This window comes from Ranitomeya variabilis, chromosome 2 (assembly GCF_051348905.1).
Source record: "Ranitomeya variabilis isolate aRanVar5 chromosome 2, aRanVar5.hap1, whole genome shotgun sequence".
Taxonomy (NCBI): domain Eukaryota; kingdom Metazoa; phylum Chordata; class Amphibia; order Anura; family Dendrobatidae; genus Ranitomeya; species Ranitomeya variabilis.
Window position 1 is genome coordinate 87,316,233 of NC_135233.1, and position 22,608 is coordinate 87,338,840.

The 22,608-nt window shown below is 42.0% G+C and overlaps 1 protein-coding gene across 1 annotated transcript in view; it reads left to right on the plus strand.

The window, feature by feature from the left end:
• The first annotated feature begins 435 nt into the window (after positions 1-435).
• The window catches only part of HAO1 (hydroxyacid oxidase 1), a 36,373-nt gene continuing 14,200 nt past the window's right edge, over positions 436-22,608 (plus strand). The window contains exons 1-4 of the mRNA XM_077282636.1: positions 436-603; positions 7,779-7,930; positions 8,298-8,553; positions 13,538-13,713. Of these exons, the coding sequence (XP_077138751.1) occupies positions 467-603; positions 7,779-7,930; positions 8,298-8,553; positions 13,538-13,713 (721 nt within the window). The 5' untranslated portion in view covers positions 436-466. The remainder of the gene's footprint in view (positions 604-7,778; positions 7,931-8,297; positions 8,554-13,537; positions 13,714-22,608) is intronic.

Genomic DNA, 22,608 nt, shown 5'->3' on the forward strand with positions numbered 1-22,608 from the left:
TACACTACATGTCACATACACACTACATGTCATATACACACTGCATATTACACACACACACACACTGCACGTTACACATACGTACACATGCACACTGGGAAAACCTAGGTGGTTCTTGGCTGTTTTTAAATCTCAGCTTAGACACGCGGAGCAGGTGCACATATTGGCCGAAAAGCTTAACAATGCCATAAAATATAAAAGTATATAAACTTTTTATAAAATAATGTAAGCAGAAAAAGCCAGAATACAACCTGCAAGTGATAAACGTCTCAGTTTTGCACAAAAGGAGAAAGTCCATTCTAAAACTGTATGTATGCAGACTGGAGTTTATCCATTTACAGGGAGGACTGCCATAGGTCATGTAAACAGGACACCGTATTAGTTATTTATTATCTTTCCCCCCATATAGCAAACTCCAAATAACCCATAGCAAAGAATCGGTGACTCGTGGACATATCAACTTAAAATGTCTGCAAATCCTATTACTTTAGATGATTTTGAGCAATATGCTAAGCGTTTTATGAAAAAATCAGTGTATGATTATTATCGATCAGGGGCCGAAAATCAACAAACCCTAGCTGACAATGTTGCAGCATTTTCAAGGTGAGACACAGAATGCAATGATTTACTCTGCTTTTCTTGTTGTTAAAAATAATCATGATCGCCTTGTTCTACATTTCCCAACTGTACTCGTCACATATACTGTTAGTAGCTTGGGAACTAAAAGTTGTAATTATCTCCATGGAACCATTTACAGGTCCTTCTCAAAAAATTAGCATATAGTGTTAAATTTCATTATTTACCATAATGTAATGATTACAATTAAACTTTCATATACTATAGATTCATTATCCACCAACTGAAATTTGTCAGGTCTTTTATTGTTTTAATACTGATGATTTTGGCATACAACTCCTGATAACCCAAAAAACCTGTCTCAATAAATTAGCATATTTCACCCGACCAATCAAATAAAAGTGTTTTTTAATACCAAACAAAAAAACCATCAAATAATAATGTTCAGTTATGCACTCAATACTTGGTCGGGAATCCTTTGGCAGAAATGACTGCTTCAATGCGGCGTGGCATGGAGGCAATCAGCCTGTGACACTGCTGAGATGTTATGGAGGCCCAGGATGCTTCAATAGCGGCCTTAAGCTCATCCAGAGTGTTGGGTCTTGCGTCTCTCAACTTTCTCTTCACAATATCCCACAGATTCTCTATGGGGTTCAGGTCAGGAGAGTTGGCAGGCCAATTGAGCACAGTAATACCATGGTCAGTAAACCATTTACCAGTGGTTTTGGCACTGTGAGCAGGTGCCAGGTCGTGCTGAAAAATGAAATCTTCATCTCCATAAAGCATTTCAGCCGATGGAAGCATGAAGTGCTCCAAAATCTCCTGATAGCTAGCTGCATTGACCCTGCCCTTGATGAAACACAGTGGACCAACACCAGCAGCTGACATGGCACCCCACACCATCACTGACTGTGGGTACTTGACACTGGACTTCAGGCATTTTGGCATTTCCTTCTCCCCAGTCTTCCTCCAGACTCTGGCACCTTGATTTCCGAATGACATGCAAAATTTGCTTTCATCAGAAAAAAGTACTTGGGACCACTTAGCAACAGTCCAGTGCTGCTTCTCTGTAGCCCAGGTCAGGCGCTTCTGCCGCTGTTTATGGTTCAAAAGTGGCTTTACCTGGGGAATGCGGCACCTGTAGCCCATTTCCTGCACACGCCTGTGCACGGTGGCTCTGGATGTTTCCACACCAGACTCAGTCCACTGCTTCCTCAGGTTCCGGTCACCTCTTCTCGTTGTACAGCGTTTTCTGCCACATTGTTTCCTTCCAACAGACTTACCATTGAGGTGCCTTGATACAGCACTCTGGGAACAGCCTATTTGTTGAGAAATTTCTTTCTGGGTCTTACCCTCTTGCTTGAGGGTGTCAATGATGGCCTTCTTGACATCTGTCAGGTCGCTAGTCTTACCCATGATGGGGGTTTTGAGTAATGAACCAGGCAGGGAGTTTTTAAAAGCCTCAGGTATCTTTTGCATGTGTTTAGAGTTAATTAGTTGATTCAGAAGATTAGGGTAATAGGTCATTTAGAGAACCTTTTCTTGATATGCTAATTTATTGAGACAGGTTTTTTGGGTTATCAGGAGTTGTATGCCAAAATCATCAGTATTAAAACAATAAAAGACCTGACAAATTTCAGTTGGTGGATAATGAATCTATAGTATATGAAAGTTTAATTGTAATCATTACATTATGGTAAATAATGAAATTTAACACTATATGCTAATTTTTTGAGAAGGACCTGTATGAGAAATACAGCAGTTACGGTAATACCGGTCCCTGAATGTACCCATCCACCTGCTATTCTATTATTGCCATAGGTTTAAAATTCTGTATTGAATCATTTCTTAATGTGTTTTCATTTTTTGAGTCATTAATCATGATGAAATGAAATAAATACTGTGTTTTACTTTTTTGCTGCTAATACTTTTTATGTCGTTTCATCTAATTAGTGACCACAAAATTTTGTCTCATTGCTTTCAGAAAGGCAGGTTCACAAATCCGCATTTCTTGGTTCGTGTATGAGCCAAAATTTCCAAACCAACCAGTGGTTTTCTATATGCCACCTACAGTACGTCATGTTCACACGTTCAGTATTTGGTCAGTATTTTACCTCAGTATTTATAAGCCCAAACCAGGAGTGGAACAATTAGAGGAAAAGTATAATAGAAACACGTCACCACTTCTGTATTTCTCACCCACTCCTGGTTTGAGCTTACAAATACTGAGGTAAAATACTGACCAAATACCGAATGTGTGAATGTGGCCTTAGGCTGCTAGTTCAGATCAAGAGAGCTACTGTCGGTCTGGAATCTGATTCATACATGGACTATGAAATGCGTGAAGCTGAACTTAAGCTATATTTTCACATTTGGTGACATGTCCAAGAAAAAAATGTAACGGCATGTGGACTCATAGAGATTCATGGACCCATACTCACACAGATTAGTGTTTGACATCCCTGAGATGTAGAGAAGTTCCTATTCTGATCTGTGTTTTTGGATTAGATTTGGATTTCTTTCATTCAAGTCTATAGGGATCTGTCAAAAAGAGATGCAACTTGTAAGGCTTCCATAAAAATGGCCGAGAAAAAGGGTGCACAACGGATGCCACAGGGAGAAGATTCAGATGATACATGAGAAAAAACTGCCAATGGCTTATGGATGGTGAAATTGGCACAGATGTGTGATTGTAGCCTTAGAATTATAGATACGACATCTTTTAGTGGCTAACTAAAATTTTTAAAACGCAAACATTGGGGACAACTTGAGTCTCTTCATCAGTGATCAGTTGTCTCGAAAATTTCAGTTTAAAGGGGTAGTCCAGGTTTAGCAACAAAGTCTGCAGTCACTCTATGTTGTCTTTCAGTTGCACTGCTGGGCCCGGAGAATTCTCATAAAGTGACTGAACACTTTCATGAAAAATCTGGGTATCCCTTTACTATAAATTCAGCCCTTATTTATTTTAAGCAGACTTTTGTGTAACTGTATATGCCATTGGAAGAAGGAAGCTCATTTCTGGTTGGGTTCATTCATTTTGCTATACAGGGGGTGAGAATCTATATAATATTATGAAACAAGGCCATGGGGAATAGGGCAGAGTTGTATTATGAGTCTTTGGGCTCAAGTGCAAAATCTGTAACATGGCCCACCAAGCAACACTCTTTAGTTACAGTACTGATTCTTCATACAGTGCAGAGAAACCTTTTGCACTATACTTTTCTGATTATACCATTGGGTGGAACATAGGTATACTGTCCATAGCAGCAGTCCACCTGGCCATTATGGGGCTTGTGATTCGGGGAGCCTGATGCAGCTTGGCACCAGGCCCCCTCCTCCTGTTATCACAATTTCCGCGATATCCACATCTCCAGGACCCAGATACTGTTGCGTAGAATAGCAGTTCACGGGGCCATAAGTGTTGTGAATTCCGTTCTCGGGCTCCCTCCTGTGGTCATGAGTGGTACTGTGTGAGTTTGTTCTTGGGCTCCCTCTGGTGGCCTTTAGCGATATGGCTGGGCTCAGCTGCTTCATTTCCTTCTATGCTGGGCCTATTTAACTCACCTGGACCTTCATTTGTTGCCTGCTGTCGGTGTATTCAGTCCTGTTTCTGAGAGCTCCTGAATATTCCTTGTGACCAGTCTCCTGCTGGAGAAGTTAAGTTTGTTTGTTCATTTTGCTCATTATTTCCTTGAAAACGTTTCTCTGTATATGATGAGTTCAGTCCAGCTTGCTTATATGTGATTTTTCGCTTGCTGGTTAGTTCTGGGGTGCAGAGTGCGCCCCTCACATCGTGAGTTGGTGTGGGGGTTCTTGTATTCTCTGCGTGGTTTATTTTTGATAGTTTTGTACTGACCGCACAGACTCCTATCTATTTTCAGTCTATCTAGTGTTAGCGGGCCTCATTTGCTGAACCTGTTTCATTTCTACGTTTGTCTTTTCCCCTTAACTCACCGTTATTATTTGTGGGGGGCTGACTATAACTTTGGGGTTATTTCTCTGAGGCAAGTGAGGTCTTTGCTTTCTCTCTAGGGGTAGTCAGTTTCTCAGGCTGTGAACGAGGCGTCTAGGATTTTAGGAACGCTCCACGGCTGCCTTTAGTGTTTGTGTATAGGATCAGGATTGCGGTCAGTATAGCTTCCACATCCCCAGAACTTGTCCTATATTCTGGTCATATGTGTTAGGTCAGTTTTGAGATCCTACCACCGGATCATAACACATAAGCTCTTTGTCTCACCATACAGCCTGCACCTGTGAGTCTTGAGACTCCACGCAGCAGGCGCGATGTCATCACTACGTCGAGCCTATAGTGTGGTGCCTCAGTACTCACAATGCACAGACCGGAGAAGTATGCCAGGAAAACGTTAGTAGTGTTTTTCTAAATGTTATTAATTGTGGTTGTGGGTCCTCATGCGGAATGGGTCAGTATACTGAGTGAGGGCTGGTGGAGGCCATTACCCTGAGTGGTAGGACATGGGGGCTTTAACGGCCCACATACCGAGTTGGGAGGTGTGATTGCTGACATACTGTGTCAGGGGCTTTAGGGGCCCTTTGATGAGTGGTAGGCTATGGAGGCCATCATACTGAGCGGGGAGTTGTAGAGGTTATTATATAGTGTGAGTTGCTGTGGGGGCCATTATTCAGTGAGGGGCAGTAGGGGCCATGATACTGTGTGAGGGGCCGTATCATACTGTGTGATGGACTGTGGGGTGCATGATAATGAAAGGGGGCTGTGGGGTTCACTTACTAAGTGGGTGGTTGTGGGACCTGAGTAGGGGGCTGTGAGGGGATCCATGCAGAGTTGGAGGATATGGGGCCCTGATACTGTGTAGGGGCCATACTTTGTTGGAGGCAATATGGAGTCATCCATAGGGACATAATTACTGTGTACATGCTACAATACATGTCCATGTATGTCTATATATACAGTGGGGGAAATAAATATTTGATCCCGTGCTGATTTTGTAAGTTTGCCCACTGACAAAGACATGAACAGTCTATAATTTTAAGGGTGGGTTAATTTTAACATTGAGAGATAGAATATAACAAAATAAAATCCAGAAAATCACATTGTATAAATTATATATATTTATTTGCATTTTTGCAGTGAGAAATAAGTATTTGATCCCCTACCAACCATTCAGAGTTCTGGCTCCTAGAGACCAATTAGATTCTCCTAATCACCTCGTTACCTGCATTAAAGACAGCTGTCTTACATAGTCACCTTTATGAAAGACTCCTGTCCACAGACTCTCTCAAGTAGCTCTGGCGAGTAGCATCCTATAATTCTCTCATGCAAGAGAATGGGATCCTACATACAAATGACCCCCGGCTTAAATTCTTCTGCGAGCCTAATCCAAGTGTTACTTTAATGTGATCTGATTCTCTTGCATGTGAGAATCAGATAGCAGGTGTGGAGAAGATAGAGAGCCTAATTTCTCCATTTTCTCCATTCTGTGTGTTGACGTGTGTCGGTCTGCACTCGGATGACATCCAAGGGCAGTCCGATATTTTGCATGCACCCATAGACTTGCGATTTGATTCTTAGATGCATTATAGCAACATGTTGCGATTGTTGTATCATGCCGAATCGGAATGAGGAAATAATTGCTGCTCTTCACTGCCCCATGTATATATAATACATAACATTGGGCCAAGTGCTATTCAATAAAACACTACGATGAAATGAAAGCTGCAAAAGGTGTTTGTAATGACTCATGGCTCTGCTCTACTCTCATCTACTGCTCATAATCACAGTAGATACAAGCAGTGAGATGAATGAGGAGAGCAGAGTTGTGTGTCATTACACGTCTCACACAGAGAAAGCCAGGCCTGACATTCTCTAGGGGCATGTTCTTTTTTACCCTTGCATGGCACCTTATTCTTATGATTGGCCAATATCATGCAGGGGGGAAAGGAAACGCCCACAGAGGAGAATCTCCACTAATGTCTCAGTGATCTTAACACAAATTAGAATATTAACTTTGCAAGCTAATATCTCTGTAATAGAGATAAGAAATCAACAAAAAATATTTGCTTCATGTAGCTCTGCCATCACTATTCCATGATGCGGTGGTGAAGAATCCTCTTCAGAAAGTTGTCTGTCTTCGGACATAGACCGGTGTGTGATGGCTATGTTTGCAGCTCGATGTTTATACATAGAACAGAAAGAATGGATTTTGTCAACTTAGAAATAAAAGAAAAGTCAGCCTCTACAAAGGGTTACAGCTTAGTATGGAATTTAGTACCACTACAAAGAAGCTCTTGTCTGTAGTGAGTGTGTGGGTAAGCTACAATGTAAAACATCATAAAAATGATACTAAAATAGAGGTCTCTATTTCTTCAGCACATAAAATCTGATGAAGATAACAATTAGCTGTAAATGTATTGTAAACACATTGTAAATAGCATTAAATGACTGTGTCTGGATTAAGTGCAAACTAAATATACATTAATCTAAAAAATGACTGCTTAAATATTGTAGGTTTTCTAGAAAGTTTGAAAATCCTGTAGAATTTGCATAAATGCAGACTGAGCGCCCTGACAGATTCTTAGATAATCTCATTCTTCAGCCAGCAATGCGCAAAGAAACAAACAGCCTTAAAAGACAAATAACATTTTTTGCTACATTTTTGCTGAAATCTAATTCTAGAAATAATTTTTAGACCAAAATACAAGCATTTAGGTCAAATAAAATTGCCACCAAAAGTGTCCATATTTTTTAACCCACAGAGAAAACACCCCCATTTTTCGTAGCACTTTACAATCATGGAAAGAGACAATAAAGAAAATGTCAAAATGCTAAAATAAGTAAACGTTTACTTTGAAACAAGAGTTTCGAAAAGCGCACGATTTATAAGAAGTATGGGGAAAAGCAAACCTGATATATGTAATTGTCACTTAGAATGGGCGGAATATGCACGGCCAATGCAGCAGTCTCGTAAAGACACCTCTTCTGTACAAATTTGGACAAAACAGCGTGACATGGGAACAATATGGTGTTTGCTGTAAAGCTGGATTGGATTCAGTTGCAGAACTGCTTCTTGTCATTAGCACGTTGATTAAAGAATTGGCACAAATAGCTGCCATGAAAAATGATCTTTTCAGGATTTGCCTTGAAATGTTGCTCAATTGCAAAAAAAATGTGAAAACCAAATCCTAAACACGTGTCTAAAGCTCGATTTCCATCTCATTGTTGTCAGATGGAGGTTGTATCCTCGTGTTCTGAGAGATGTTTCTGCTGCCGATCTCTCGACAACCATCCTAGGACAGAAAGTGAGCATGCCAATATGTGTAGGAGCAACAGCAATGCAGAGAATGGCTCATCCTGATGGAGAAACGGCAACTGTGCGAGGTAAACCCGCTCTTCTTGTAACACAAGACTGAGCTCCTCCATAGAGAGGCATCCTGTAAAAAACATTCACCATGCTAGATAGGTTTTTTAAACATAGAAGTTGCATCCATTAAGCTTGTACATCCATTGAGAACTTCCTCAGAACTGAAACCTTGGGCTGGCACCACAGAATGCAATTTCAGTTTATCATGGGTTCCAAGATTTTGGTGACAATTAATGGTTTATTATTAATATTTTAAGCTCACTGGGGCAGAGTTACTAATCCTGTGCAATATTAGACAGCGCAAACTTTGATTTTACAGTCATAAAATGTACCAAATTAATAGCAATGGCTTATTCCCGATGGTAAATTTGCTGCACTATTTAGCTTGCAGGTCATCTGGAACAGGAATGATGTTGAGCTCTTGGGCCACCTCCTCCATTGAAGAGGTTGCTGAAGCTGCACCGGACTGTCTTCGTTGGATGCAGCTGTACATCTACAAGGATCGCAACCTAACAAAGTCACTGGTTCAAAGGGCTGAACAACATGGATATAAAGCAATCTTTCTAACTGTGGACACGCCTTATCTGGGGAGGAGACTTGATGACGTGCGGAATAAGTTCCAACTACCTCCTCATCTCAGGTAATATTCCCATGATATAACTATTACTGATTGTACAGGATTAGAAAAAAAACTCAGTCTTCTTCCAAACATACCATCACACCATCTTACAGGTTGTGGGTGGAATTGTAGCTCAAACCTCTCAGTTAAAGTAGTAGTTAAAGGGAACCCGTCAAACGATTCATTCCAAATGAATCAAAGCCTTGATGCACAATTGCAGCCAGGCATGTTTTTCTCCAATATACTCTGGCATTTCAGAGAAAACATAGTTCAAGAAGCTGGTCGAGGACCATCGGGAGAGACAAGTCTAGTTCATGCATGGGTGGGACCTGTCAATCAACTATAGCAATGCAGGGAAAAGGCGGCTGGGGGCGGCGTCACACTAGTAATATCAATCCCTCCAGCCCTCTGGATCCTTGACCTGTTCTTCAAACTGTGGTTTCTTTGAAACACTGGGTTATTATAGGGAAAAACGTAAATGGCTGTAGTTGTTCAGCCGGCTTTGATTCATGCTGTGCGTAGTTTATTACAGGTTCCCTTTAAACTCTGGTCAATATATTACTTTTCCTTAAAGAGATATCGTCATTTAGATTTTTATGAAATAAGAGGTTCTAACCATTGTAACTACTTTGTAATATAATACGCTACCTGATTCTGCCTATTTCATGCTTTATGCTGCTCCCCCAATTGCTGCCCCTGTCTTTTTTTTCACTCTAGCAGATGGCGGTTGTTCTGTTCTATTCGTACTCAGCTCAGTCGAGGCTGAATATTAATATTTGATAGGGGAAGTGCCCTCTGCGATCTACCAGCTCCATACAGCTATGACATTGACAAGCATTGTTGCCCATATTCATCAAGACTGGTGTTGTTCATGCCAGACTTGATGAGAGGGCATGCTGGTGGAGTCAGAGGCTAATTAATGATTCAGGCGAGTCTTAAAAGTGTCGTGTGCCTCCACCTACTGTATTGGCACACTGAGCTATATACATTCAGCAGCAGCAAAATAGCAGAATTTTTTTTAATAAAGACTATTTAGAAAATCGCTCAATTTTGCATTTAGAAAGCAAATGAACAATAAGAAAAATTTAATGCAAAGGCCTTAAAGGAAACCTGTCAGCAGGATTGTGCACAGTAACCTACAGACAATGTCAGGCTGGAGCCATTATACTGATTAACCCCTTAATGACCGCAGATACGCCTTTTAATGGCGGCAGCTAAAGGTAGTTATTCCTCCGCTGCTTTTTAACGGCGCTAAAAAATAAGGTTATAGTGCCCCCCAGCATCGGAAATTCTCTGGGGTCTCCACTACTGGGGGTAGCGGAGACCACGGAGAACATGATTCAGGTTGGTTTTTACCATCCTCAGTGTTGCGATCACAGTTATTCATGGAATAATGGTGACCCTCAAAAAAGTCAGATTTCCTATTTATTTTTCTCTCCTCTGATATGATCCAGCACATCATAGAAGAGAGAAGTGGGGTCCCCCTGAGCCCTGCAGTACCTCTGGCACCTCTTGCATCCCTGGTCATCTCTCCCGGTGTCTTCTTCTGGGAAGAAAATGGCGGGCGCATACGCAGTGCGCCCGCCGAGATCTGCTGGTCGGCACCTGGCAACAATAGGAGATTTTTGCTACTGGTTCATTTTGATCACTGTGATATACCCTATCACAGTGATCAAAATTAAAAAAAGTAAATCAAAACCCCCTTGATCACCCCCCTAGTTAGGTAAAAATAATAAAATATATATTTATTTCCTTTTTTCCATTAGAGTTGAGGATAGAGCTAGGGTTAGGGTTGGGGCTGTTCTTAGGGTTATAGTTAGGGTTGGGCTAGAGTTAGGGGGCTAGGGTTAGGGTTGGGGCTAAGGTTAGAGTTTGGGTTAGAGCTAGGGTTAGGGTTGGGTTAGGGTTGGGGCTATGGTTAGAGCTAGGGCTACGGTTTGGCTAGAGTTAGGGTTGGGGTTAGGGTTGTGGTGTTGGAGTTAGGGTGATGTTGGGGTTAGAGTTGTGGTTAGGGTTGGGATTAGGGTTATGGGTGTGTTGGGGTTAGGGTTGGGGTTAGGGCTGTGTTAGGGTTGGAGTTAGAATTGGGTTTTCCACTGTTTAAGTACGTCAGGGGGTCTCCAAACCCGACATGGCATCCGCCATTGATTCCAGGCAACTTTGCGGTCAAAAAGTCAAACAGTGCTCCCTCCCTTCTGAGTCCTGCCATGCGCCCAAACAGTGGCTTTCCCTCACATACGGGGTATCTGCGTACTGAGGAGAAATAGCACAACAAATTTTGTGTCCAATTTCTCCTGATACCTTTGTGAAAATAAAAAAAAATGTGGTTCCAAAGTAAATTTTTTGTGAAAAAAGTAAAATGTTCATTTTTTCCTTCCACATTGCATTAGTTCTCGTGAAACACTGGAAGGGTTATTAAACTTATTGAATGTGGTTTTGCACATATTGAGGGGTGCAGTTTTTAGAATTATGTCACTATTGAGTATTTTCTGTTATATGAACCCCCAAACTGACTTCAAATGTGAGGTGGTCCCTAAAAAAAAATGGTTTTGTAAATTTTGTTGGAAAAAATAGAAATCACTGGTCAACTTTTAACCCTTATAACTTCTTAACAAAAAAAAATTATGCTTCCAAAATTGTGCTGATGTAAAGTAGACATGTGGGAAATTTTACTTATTAATGATTTTGTGCGATATGACTCTCTGATTTAAGGACACAAAAATTAAAAGTTTGAAAACTGCAGCATTTTAAACATTTTGAAAAGTCATATCGAATAAATTTTACCACTAACATGAAGTATAATATGTCACAAAAAAACAGAATCAGTGGGATTCGTTGAAGCGTTCCAGAGCTATAACCTCATAAAGTGACAGTGGTCAGAATTGTAAAAATTGGCTCAGTCATTAAGTGCAAAATTGGCTCTGTTACTAAAGGGTTAAAATGATACCTTGGTTGATGAGATCCATCTTGTGGTTGTTGTTTAACGTTTATTTTCAGTCTTGAGTTAATGATATGCTTGTGCTCCGGGCGGCCTGTGGGGGGGTCTTCATGTGGTGTTCTGATTAGGTATACATAATGCAGACTGCTGACGGGCCACTGATCCCTTTTTTTTTCTTTAAATACTTAAGGAAAAAAAAAACTGCAGGCAAGTGCCTGCCGTGCCACCTGTGCTGCAACATAATCGCATGTTTAATTTGTAGTTAATAAATGTGCTTTATGTTTTCCTGAGGAGTATAAAAAAATACATTTTAAAATGGCGCTCATCATGTCTGCGCAGTAGCATCTATCGGTGTATATAGAGGTGATCCGATAGCTGCTACTGCGCATGCTCCGGTAGCACCATCTTGCTAGAGAAGAAAAAAAAGTCCTCCTCCAAGATGGTGCCGCCCGTGCCTGTGCAGTAACAGGTACAGAATTCTGGTGTAAAACTTTTGATGAATTGGGCCCTGTGTGTTGAATCGAGTAAGGGAAGCAAGTAAAATCAAAAGGGATGACTGTTGTGAACTATATTTCTTGGCTCCCTCTTGTGGTCACTAGTGGTATTACACTTGGATCTTCTTTCTCCAGGTTGGTACCCACCTGGTTCGTTAGGCCTTGGGTGTTCCTATTTAGACTTCCTGGAAACTCAGTCTAGTGCCTGGAATCGATGTAGTCAGTCTATGTCTGTTTGCTCCTGTCTCCTGGTCTCCTGTTTTGTGCAAGATAAGCTAAGTCCTGCTTTCTTATTTTTGTTTATTCGCATTGCTTCTATTTTGTTCCAGCTTGTTCATAATGTGATTCCTGATTTTAGCTGGAAGCTCTAGGGGGCTGATATTCTCCCCCCACACCATTAGTCGGTGCGGGGGTTCTTGGATATTCAGCGTGGATATTTTTGTAGGGTTTTTGCTGACCGTATAAGTCTCCTTCCTATTTTCTGCTATTAATTAGTGGGCCTCTCTTTGCTAAATCTAGTTCATCCTTACGTTTGTCTTTTCTTCTTACCTCACCGTTATTATTTGTTGGGGGCTTGTATTATAACTTTGGGGTCTTTTCTCTTGAGGCAAGTGAGGTCTTATTTTCTCTGAAAGGGTTAGTTAGTTCTCCGGCTGGTGCGAGACGTCTAGAATCAACGTAGGTACGTTCCCCGGCTGCTTCTAGTTGTTGTGCTAGGATTAGATATACGGTCAGCCAAGTTACCACCTCCCTATGAGCTGGTTTTTGTGTTTGCGGACTTAGCTGGAACTTCTGCGATCCTCTACCACTAGGATCATAACAGATGACCTTCATTCAGCAAGTGGCAGTGTTTTAGATGATTGCATTGCTATTTTTATGATTTCTTTGGTGTAAATCCTTATGGACCACAAACATTCTACAGTTCATCTTATTTATCCAAAATTTATCCTCATAAGGGCTCACTGAATCATTTGGTATCAGCTGAAAGGGAATCTGTCAGCAGGTTTTTGTTACTTCTGAGAGCAGCCTGATTTACCCAAGGAGCAGCTGAATCCAAAGATGTATCACTTAGTTAACTGGGTACAATCGTTCTGACACAATCAGAGTTTTTAGATGTAGCAGTGCAGCAGAGCTGAGAAAGCTAACCCCGCCCACACCAGGCTCTGTATGTACAATGTCCATAGACAGTGAGGTGCCTATCACAGGAGGGGGCGTGTCGGACTAGCATGTATGTGCTGCTATGTCAGTGAAATGATAAACTCCTTGTGTTAAACAATCATTGTAAGCAAACAAAACCATGGAGGTTAATAAGAGAGACACCCCTTAAATCTGTGTATTTACCCCGACCTCATGCTGTCTTCAGTTTTATTCTTGAATGTGTTATTTATTAAAGTGTCAGCTTCAAAATACATTGCTGATCCCAAACAACCCACTTAGTGCAATGGGATGCAGGCTAAAAAAGATTAAAATGTTTTAGTTCCATGTCTATGTGCATCCATAATCAATTTCTTCAAATATTTCCCTTATGTATTCTTGTAACTTGCTATATATTTCTGTTAATATATATCTGAAGGATGAAAAACTTTGAGACCGAAGACTTGGCATTTTCATCAAAACAAGGCTATGGAGATAACAGTGGTTTGGCAGTGTATGTGTCACAAGCGATTGATGCTTCTATCAAGTGGGAGGACATTGAGTGGCTTAAAGGATTAACGTCTCTGCCCATAGTAGCCAAAGGGATTTTAACAGGTCTGTAAAAATGTAATACCAACATAATCAATTAATTCCGCCGCATTGTGGAATATAATGGCTAATCAAGATACACTTCTAATTATCTTATGACAAGTGTTGTGAATTCTGTTTGTGGGCTCCCTCTGGTGGCTACTGGTGGTACTGGTTGACTTCTGTCTTTTATCTCCAGTGCACCTGTTCCCATCAGGAAATGGGAGTCTCCTATATAGTCTGGCTTCTCAGTCATTTACTTGCCGGCTATCAATGTTACCAGAGCTCCTCTGTTACTTGCTACCTGCTCCAAGTCTGCTGATTCAGATAAGTTGGATCATCTGTACCTTTGGTGAAAGTTTTGTCCAGCGTTCATTTGGATCATTTGTACCTTTTGTCCAGCGTGCATTTATATGAATCTTGCTGCTGGAAGCTCTAGCGAACTGAAATGACCACTCCGGTGTCATGAGTTGATACCGGAGTTTAAAGTCATTTCAGGATGGTATTTTGTAGGGTTTTGAGTTGACCGCGAAGTCCACTTTTGTATTTTCTGCTATCTAGTTAGTGGGCCTCTCTTTGCTGAACCTGTATTCATACTACGTATGTGTTTTCTTCTTAACTAACCGTCATTATATGTTGGGGGCTACTATCACTTTGGGGTTTTCTCTGGAGGCAAGCCAGGTCTGTGTTTCCTCTATTAGGGGTAGCTAGATCTCCGGCTGGTGCGAGATGTCTAGGGATAAAACGCAGGCACGTTCCCCGGCTACTGGTAGTTGTGCGTGAGGTTCAGTATCGCGGTCAGCTTAGATTCCATCTTCCTAGAGCTAGTCCTGTTTTTGCCTATGTCCCTGCCATTGGGAACCATGACAGTATAGCCGGCCCACACTGTGTTAAAAGTATTGGCTGAAGAAGGAGAGAAAAGAAGTTTCTGACACCTTTTTTTTTTTTTACTCTGAAGTCTGTCTAGCCATAATTGCTGTCTGCTGCTTTTCCCTCCTCTTAATCCCTGAATGGCTCAGATCTCAGCTGCTGAGAAATGGATATCCAGAGTTTAGCTTCAAATCTGAATAATCTTGCTTCTAAGGTTCAAAATATACAAGACTTTGTCATACATGCTCCTATGTCTGAACCTAAAATTCCTATACCAGAGTTTTTTTCTGGAGATAGATCTCGTTTTTTGAATTTTAAGCACAATTGTAAATTGTATCTTTCTCTGAGATCTTACTCCGCTGGAGACCCCGCTCAGCAGGTTAAGATTGTTATTTCCTTGCTGCGGGGTGACCCCCAGAATTGGGCATTTGCATTGGCGCCAGGGGACCCTGCGCTGCTCAATGTGGATGCGTTTTTTCTGGCACTGGGGTTGCTCTATGAGGAACCTAATTTGGAGATTCAGGCTGAAAAAGCCTTGATAGCCCTCTCTCAAGGGCATGATGAAGCTGAGATATATTGTCAAAAATTTCGAAAATGGTCTGTGCTTACTCAGTGGAATGAGTGCGCCCTGGCGGCGAATTTCAGAGAGGGTCTCTCTGACGCCGTTAAAGATGTCATGGTGGGGTTTCCTACGCCCACAGGTCTGAATGAGTCCATGACAATGGCTATTCAGATTGACCGGCGTTTACGTGAGCGCAAACCTGTGCACCATTTGGCGGTGTCTTCTGAGCAGGCACCGGAGAATATGCAATGTGATAGAATTCTGTCCAGAAGTGAACGGCAGAATTATAGGCGTAAAAATGGGTTGTGCTTCTATTGTGGCGATTCTGCTCATGTTATATCAGCATGCTCTAAACGCACAAAAAGGGTTGATAAGTCTCTTGCAGTTAGCACTTTGCAGTCTAAGTTTATTTTGTCTGTGACTTTGATTTGTTCGTTATCATCTATTACCGTGAATGCCTATGTGGACTCTGGCGCCGCCCTGAGTCTTATGGATTGGTCCTTTGCCAGGCGATGTGGGTTTAGTCTAGAGTCTCTGGAAGTCCCTATTCCTTTGAAGGGTATTGACTCCACACCATTGGCTAGGAATAAACCTCAATACTGGACACAAGTGACTATGTGTATGACTCCAGACCATCAGGAGGTGATTCAATTCCTTGTGTTGCATAATTTGCATGATGTCTTAGTGCTTGGATTGCCATGGCTACAAACTCATAACCCAGTTCTTGACTGGAAAACAATGTCCGTATTAAGCTGGGGATGTCAGGGGACTCATGGGGAAGTACCTTTGGTTTCCATTGCTTCATCTACTCCCTCTGAGGTTCCGGCATTTTTGTCTGACTACTGTGATGTTTTTGAGGAGCCTAAACTTAGTTCGCTCCCTCCTCATAGGGATTGCGATTGTGCTATAGATTTGATTCCTGGCAGCAAATTTCCTAAAGGTCGTTTGTTCAATCTGTCTGTGCCAGAGCATGCTGCTATGCGAGAGTATATTAAGGAGTCCTTGGAAAAGGGACATATCCGTCCATCCTCATCCCCTTTAGGAGCAGGTTTTTTTTTCGTGGGTAAAAAAGATGGTTCCCTGAGGCCTTGTATTGATTATCGGCTGTTGAATAAGATTACAGTCAAATATCAGTATCCTTTGCCACTGTTGACTGATTTGTTTGCTCGTATTAAGGGGGCAAGGTGGTTTTCTAAGATTGACCTTCGGGGTGCGTATAATTTGGTGCGGATTAAGCAGGGAGATGAGTGGAAAACTGCATTTAATACGCCCGAGGGCCATTTTGAGTATCTGGTAATGCCTTTTGGTCTTTCTAATGTCCCTTCAGTCTTTCAATCCTTTATGCACAATATTTTCCGTGAATATCTGGATAAATTTATGATTGTGTATTTGGATGATATTTTGATTTTTTCTGATGACTGGGAGTCACATGTTCAACAGGTCAGGAAGGTTTTTCAGGTTTTGCGGGCCAATTCTTTGTTTGTAAAGGGTTCAAAGTGTATTTTTGGGGTTCAGAAGATCTCTTTTTTGGGGTACATTTTTTCCCCTTCTTCTATTGAGATGGATCCTGTCAAGGTTCGGGCTATTTGTGATTGGACGCAACCTACTTCCCTTAAGAGTCTTCAGAAATTCTTGGGCTTTGCTAATTTCTATCGTCAATTTATAACTGGTTTTTCAAGTGTTGTTAAGCCTCTAACGGATTTGACTAAGAAGGGTGCTGATGTTGCCAATTGGTCCTCGGCGGCTGTGGAGGCCTTTCGGGAGCTTAAGCGCCGCTTTTCTTCTGCCCCTGTGTTGCGCCAGCCTGATGTTTCACTTCCTTTTCAGGTCGAAGTTGATGCTTCCGAGATCGGAGCGGGGGCGGTTTTGTCGCAGAGAAGTTCCGACTGCTCGGTGATGAGACCATGTGCGTTCTTTTCTCGAAAATTTTCGCCCGCCAAGCGAAATTATGATGTTGGTAATCGGGAGCTCTTGGCTATGAAGTGGGCCTTTGAGGAGTGGCGTCATTGGCTTGAGGGTGCTAGGCATCAGGTGGTGGTCTTGACTGATCACAAGAATCTGATTTACCTTTAGTCTGCCAGGCGTCTGAATCCTAGACAGGCGCGCTGGTCGTTGTTTTTCTCCCAGTTTAATTTCGTGGTCTCATATCTACCAGGTTCAAAAAATGTGAAGGCAGATGCCCTTTCTAGGAGTTTTGAGCCTGACTCCCCTGGTGATTCTGAGCCTACGGGTATCCTTAAGGATGGGGTGATATTGTCTGCTGTCTCTCCAGACTTGCGACGTGCTTTGCAGGAGTTTCAAGCGGATAGGCCTGATCGTTGTCCGCCTGGGAGACTGTTTGTTCCAGATGAGTGGACCAGTAGAGTCATCTTGGAAGTTCATTCTTCTGTGTTGGCAGGCCACCCTGGAATCTTTGGTACCAGAGATTTGGTGGCCAGGTCCTTCTGGTGGCCTTCCCTGTCTCGGGATGTGCGTACATTTGTACAGTCTTGTGATGTTTGTGCTCGGGCCAAGCCTTGCTGTTCTCGGGCTAGTGGATTGTTGTTGCCCTTGCCTATTCCGAAGAGGCTTTGGACGCACATCTCTATGGACTTTATTTCAGAACTCCCGGTTTCTCAGAAAATGACCATCATCTGGGTGGTGTGTGACCGTTTTTCTAAAATGGTTCATTTGGTACCCTTGCCCAAGTTGCCTTCTTCATCTGAGTTGGTTCCTCTGTTTTTTCAGAATGTGGTTCGTTTACATGGTATCCCGGAAAACATCGTTTCTGACAGGGGATCCCAATTTGTGTCTAGATTTTGGCGGGCGTTCTGTGCCAGGATGGGCATTGATTTGTCTTTTTCGTCTGCATTCCACCCTCAGACGAATGGCCAGACAGAGAGAACTAATCAGACCTTGGAGACCTATTTGAGGTGTTTTGTGTCTGCTGATCAGGATGACTGGGTCGCCTTTTTGCCGTTGGCAGAGTTTGCCCTTAATAATCGGGCTAGTTCTGCCACTCTGGTTTCTCCTTTCTTTTGCAATTCGGGGTTTCACCCTCGTTTTTCATCTGGCCAGGTGGAATCTTCGGATTGCCCTGGAGTGGACACGATCGTGGATAGACTGCACCGGATTTGGAGTCATGTGGTGGACAACTTGAAGTTGTCCCAGGAGAAGACTCAGCGGTTTGCTAATCGTCGTCGTCGTGCTGGTAATTGTCTTCACGTTGGGGACTTGGTGTGGTTATCTTCTCGTTTTGTCCCTATGAAGGTCTCTTCTCCTAAGTTTAAACCTCGGTTCATAGGTCCTTATAAGATTTTGGAGATTCTTAATCCTGTATCGTTTCGTTTGGACCTACCAGCATCTTTCACTATTCATAATGTCTTCCATCGGTCTTTGTTGCGGAGGTACGAGGTACCGGTTGTTCCTTCTGTTGAGCCTCCTGCTCCTGTGCTGGTGCAGGGTGAATTGGAGTATGTTGTGGAGAAGATTTTGGACTCTCGCATTTCCAGACGGAGACTTCAATATTTGGTTAAATGGAAGGGATACGGTCAGGAGGATAATTCTTGGGTGACTGCCTCTGATGTTCATGCCTCTGATTTGGTTCGCGCCTTTCATAGGGCTCATCCAGATCGCCCTGGTGGTTCTCATGAGGGTTCGGTGCCCCCTCCTCAAGGGGGGGGTACTGTTGTGAATTCTGTTTGTGGGCTCCCTCTGGTGGCTACTGGTGGTACTGGTTGACTTCTGTCTTTTATCTCCAGTGCACCTGTTCCCATCAGGAAATGGGAGTCTCCTATATAGTCTGGCTTCTCAGTCATTTACTTGCCGGCTATCAATGTTACCAGAGCTCCTCTGTTACTTGCTACCTGCTCCAAGTCTGCTGATTCAGATAAGTTGGATCATCTGTACCTTTGGTGAAAGTTTTGTCCAGCATTCATTTGGATCATTTGTACCTTTTGTCCAGCGTGCATTTATATGAATCTTGCTGCTGGAAGCTCTAGCGAACTGAAATGACCACTCCGGTGTCATGAGTTGATACCGGAGTTTAAAGTCATTTCAGGATGGTATTTTGTAGGGTTTTGAGTTGACCGCGAAGTCCACTTTTGTATTTTCTGCTATCTAGTTAGTGGGCCTCTCTTTGCTGAACCTGTATTCATACTACGTATGTGTTTTCTTCTTAACTAACCGTCATTATATGTTGGGGGCTACTATCACTTTGGGGTTTTCTCTGGAGGCAAGCCAGGTCTGTGTTTCCTCTATTAGGGGTAGCTAGATCTCTGGCTGGTGCGAGACGTCTAGGGATAAAACGCAGGCACGTTCCCCGGCTACTGGTAGTTGTGCGTGAGGTTCAGCATCGCGGTCAGCTTAGATTCCATCTTCCTAGAGCTAGTCCTGTTTTTGCCTATGTCCCTGCCATTGGGAACCATGACAAACAAGCCCTTTAGACCGTGTTACCGGATGGCACCAGTGAGAATCTATGACCACCCCATAGGTGGCAAAACTCAACGTGCTGAAACACTACACAGAATACCATGTCCATTGATTGTGACACCAATTCCTAAAGGCAATCTGTCACTCCCTGGGACATATACGACCTATTAATATGGGCATACAGGTGATAGAATTCTTACACTAGTCCTACCTGTATGCCTATCTCCCGCACAAACATGTCAATGATAGAGGAACCAGGTTTATGTCACTATTTTTTTTTTTTTTACGTATATATTTAAACATCTGATTAATTCATGTTACATCATTTCACCTTTCAGCTGTAAAACTTGGGTTTCATTCAGACATCCTTGTAGCACGAACGCGTTCTGTGTTTTTCACGGATACAATTGTAGTTATTATAGTCAACGAATACAAGTCTATGGGTCCATCATGAGCATCATAGTCCATGGATCCATGAACGGATGACATCTGTGCACTGACCCTGATTACAATTGCAATGGAAAGGAGAAGCTTTGAAATATATTTATTTATATAGTATAGTATAGTCATGCTGTACAACCATATTAAACAATTTTAATACCCGGCAGACCCTGACTCCTAATGTGAGTTGACTGTGTGATATAAGCCTATGAGGCCATTAGCTCAGGTCCAGAAATTCAAGAGGGGGCCAGGAATTGTGGCGCTCACAGACTGTAAAATATGGTGATGTAATTGCACCCCAAATATAGGGGCATATACCTGTATGTATCCATTTGAATGTAAAAATAAAGTGACTACTAGTGATGAGCGAGTATACTCTTTGCTCGGGTTTTCCCGAGCACGCTCGGGTGGTCCCCGAGTATTGTGAGTGCTCGGAGATATAGTTTTCGTTGCCTCAGCTAAATGATTTACAGCTGATAGACAGCTTGAATACATGTGGGGATTCCCTAGCAACCAGGCAACCCCCACATGTACTCAGGCTGGCTAGCAGCCATACATTATGCAGCTGAGTCAACAAAAACTAACTTGCCTACTTTAACCCCGTCACGACAAATTACATATACAGTATTTACATCATATGTCGTGTCCCTGACTTTGATGTCGTCTCCGGCGCTGAACCCACATCTTTCCCCGCAAATGACAGCTGATTTAACAACCGCCAGTAGATCAGAGCTCCACTCTCGGCTGTTAGCCAGTTAGATCCCGCTGTCAAACTCTGCTGAAGCTCTGCTATGTTTAGTACAGGTGATCGGATGATCACAGCCTCAAGTCTCCTGAAGGGACTATTAAGTAAAGTAAAAAGTGAAAAAAAGTTTTAAAAAATATGAAAAAAACAAACAAGTTCAAATCACCCCATTGAAAATAAAACAATAAAAAATACACATATTTGGTATCTCTGAGTTTAGAAATGTCCGATCTATCAAAATATAAAATAAATTAATCTTATCTGTAAATGGCGTAGTGAGAAAAAAAATCGAACCGCCAGAATTAAGGTTTTGCTGCCGCAACATTGCAATAAGTGGCCATCAAAACATCGTATCTACCACAAATAGTATCAATAAAAAATAAGCTCAGGGCACAAAAAATAAGCCCTCACTCCGCCTCAGATCATGAAAAAATAGCAGCAAATGCAAAAACTTTTTTGTCATATAACCTTCAGAATTTTCTTCCCCCACTTAACCCCTTTACCCCCAAGGGTGGTTTGCACGTTAATGACCGGGCCAATTTTTACAATTCTGACCACTGTCCCTTTATGAGGTTATAACTCTGGAATGCTTCAACGGATCCCGGTGATTCTGACATTTTCTCGTGACATATTGTACGTCATGATAGTGGTAAAAAATTATTTGATATTACCTGCGTTTATTTGTGAAAAAAATGGAAATTTGGCGAAAATTTAGAAAATTTCGCAATTTTCCAAATTTGAATTTTTATGCAATTAAATCACAGAGATATGTCATACAAAATACTTAATAAGTAACATTTCCCACATGTCTACTTTACATCTGCACAATTTTGGAACCCAAATTTTTTTTTGTTAGGGAGTTGTAAGGGTTAAAAGCAATTATTAAAATTTCTCATTTTTACAACGCCATTTTTTTTTTAGGGACCACATCTCATTTGAAGTAATTTTGAGGGGTCTATATGATAGAAAATAACCAAGTGTGACACCATTCTAAAAACTGCACCCCTCAAGGTGCTCAAAACCACATTCAAGAAGTTTATTAACCCTTCAGGTGTTTCACAGGAATTTTTGGAATGTTTAAATAAAAATGAACATTTAACTTTTTTTCACAAAAAATTAACTTCAGCTCCAATTTGTTTTATTTTACCAAGGGTAACAGGAGAAAATGGACCCCAAAAGTTGTTGTATAATTTATTCTGAGTACGCTGATACCCCATATGTGGGGGTAAACCACTGTTTGGGCGCATGGGAGAGCTCGGAAGGGAAGGAGCGCCGTTTGACTTTTCAATGCAAAATTGACAGGAATTGAGATGGGATGCCATGTTGCGTTTGGAGAGCCACTGATGTGCCTAAACATTGAAACCCCCCACAAGTGACACCATTTTGGAAAGTAGACCCCCTAAGGAACTTATCTAGATGTGTGGTGAGCACTTTGACCCATTAAGTGATTCACAGAAGTTTATAATTCAGAGCCGTAAAAATAAAAAAATCATATTTTTCCACAAAAATTATTTTTTAGCCCCCAGTTTTGTATTTTTTCAAGGGTAACAGTTGAAATTAGACCCCAAAAGTTGTTGTCCAATTTGTCCTGAGTACGCTGATACCCCATATGTGGTGGGAACCAATGTTTGAGTGCATGGCATAGCTCGGAAGGGAAGGAGCGTCATTTGGAATGCAGACTTAGATGGATTGGTCTGCAGAGGTCACATTGCGTTTGCAGAGCCCCTAATGTACCTAAACAGTAGAAACCTCCCACAAGTGACCCCATATTGGAAACTAGACCCCCCAAGGAACTTATCTAGATGTGTTGTGAGAACTTTGAACCCCCAAGTGTTTCACTACAGTTTATAACGCAGAGCAGTGAAAATAAAAATCTTTTTTTTTTTCCACAAAA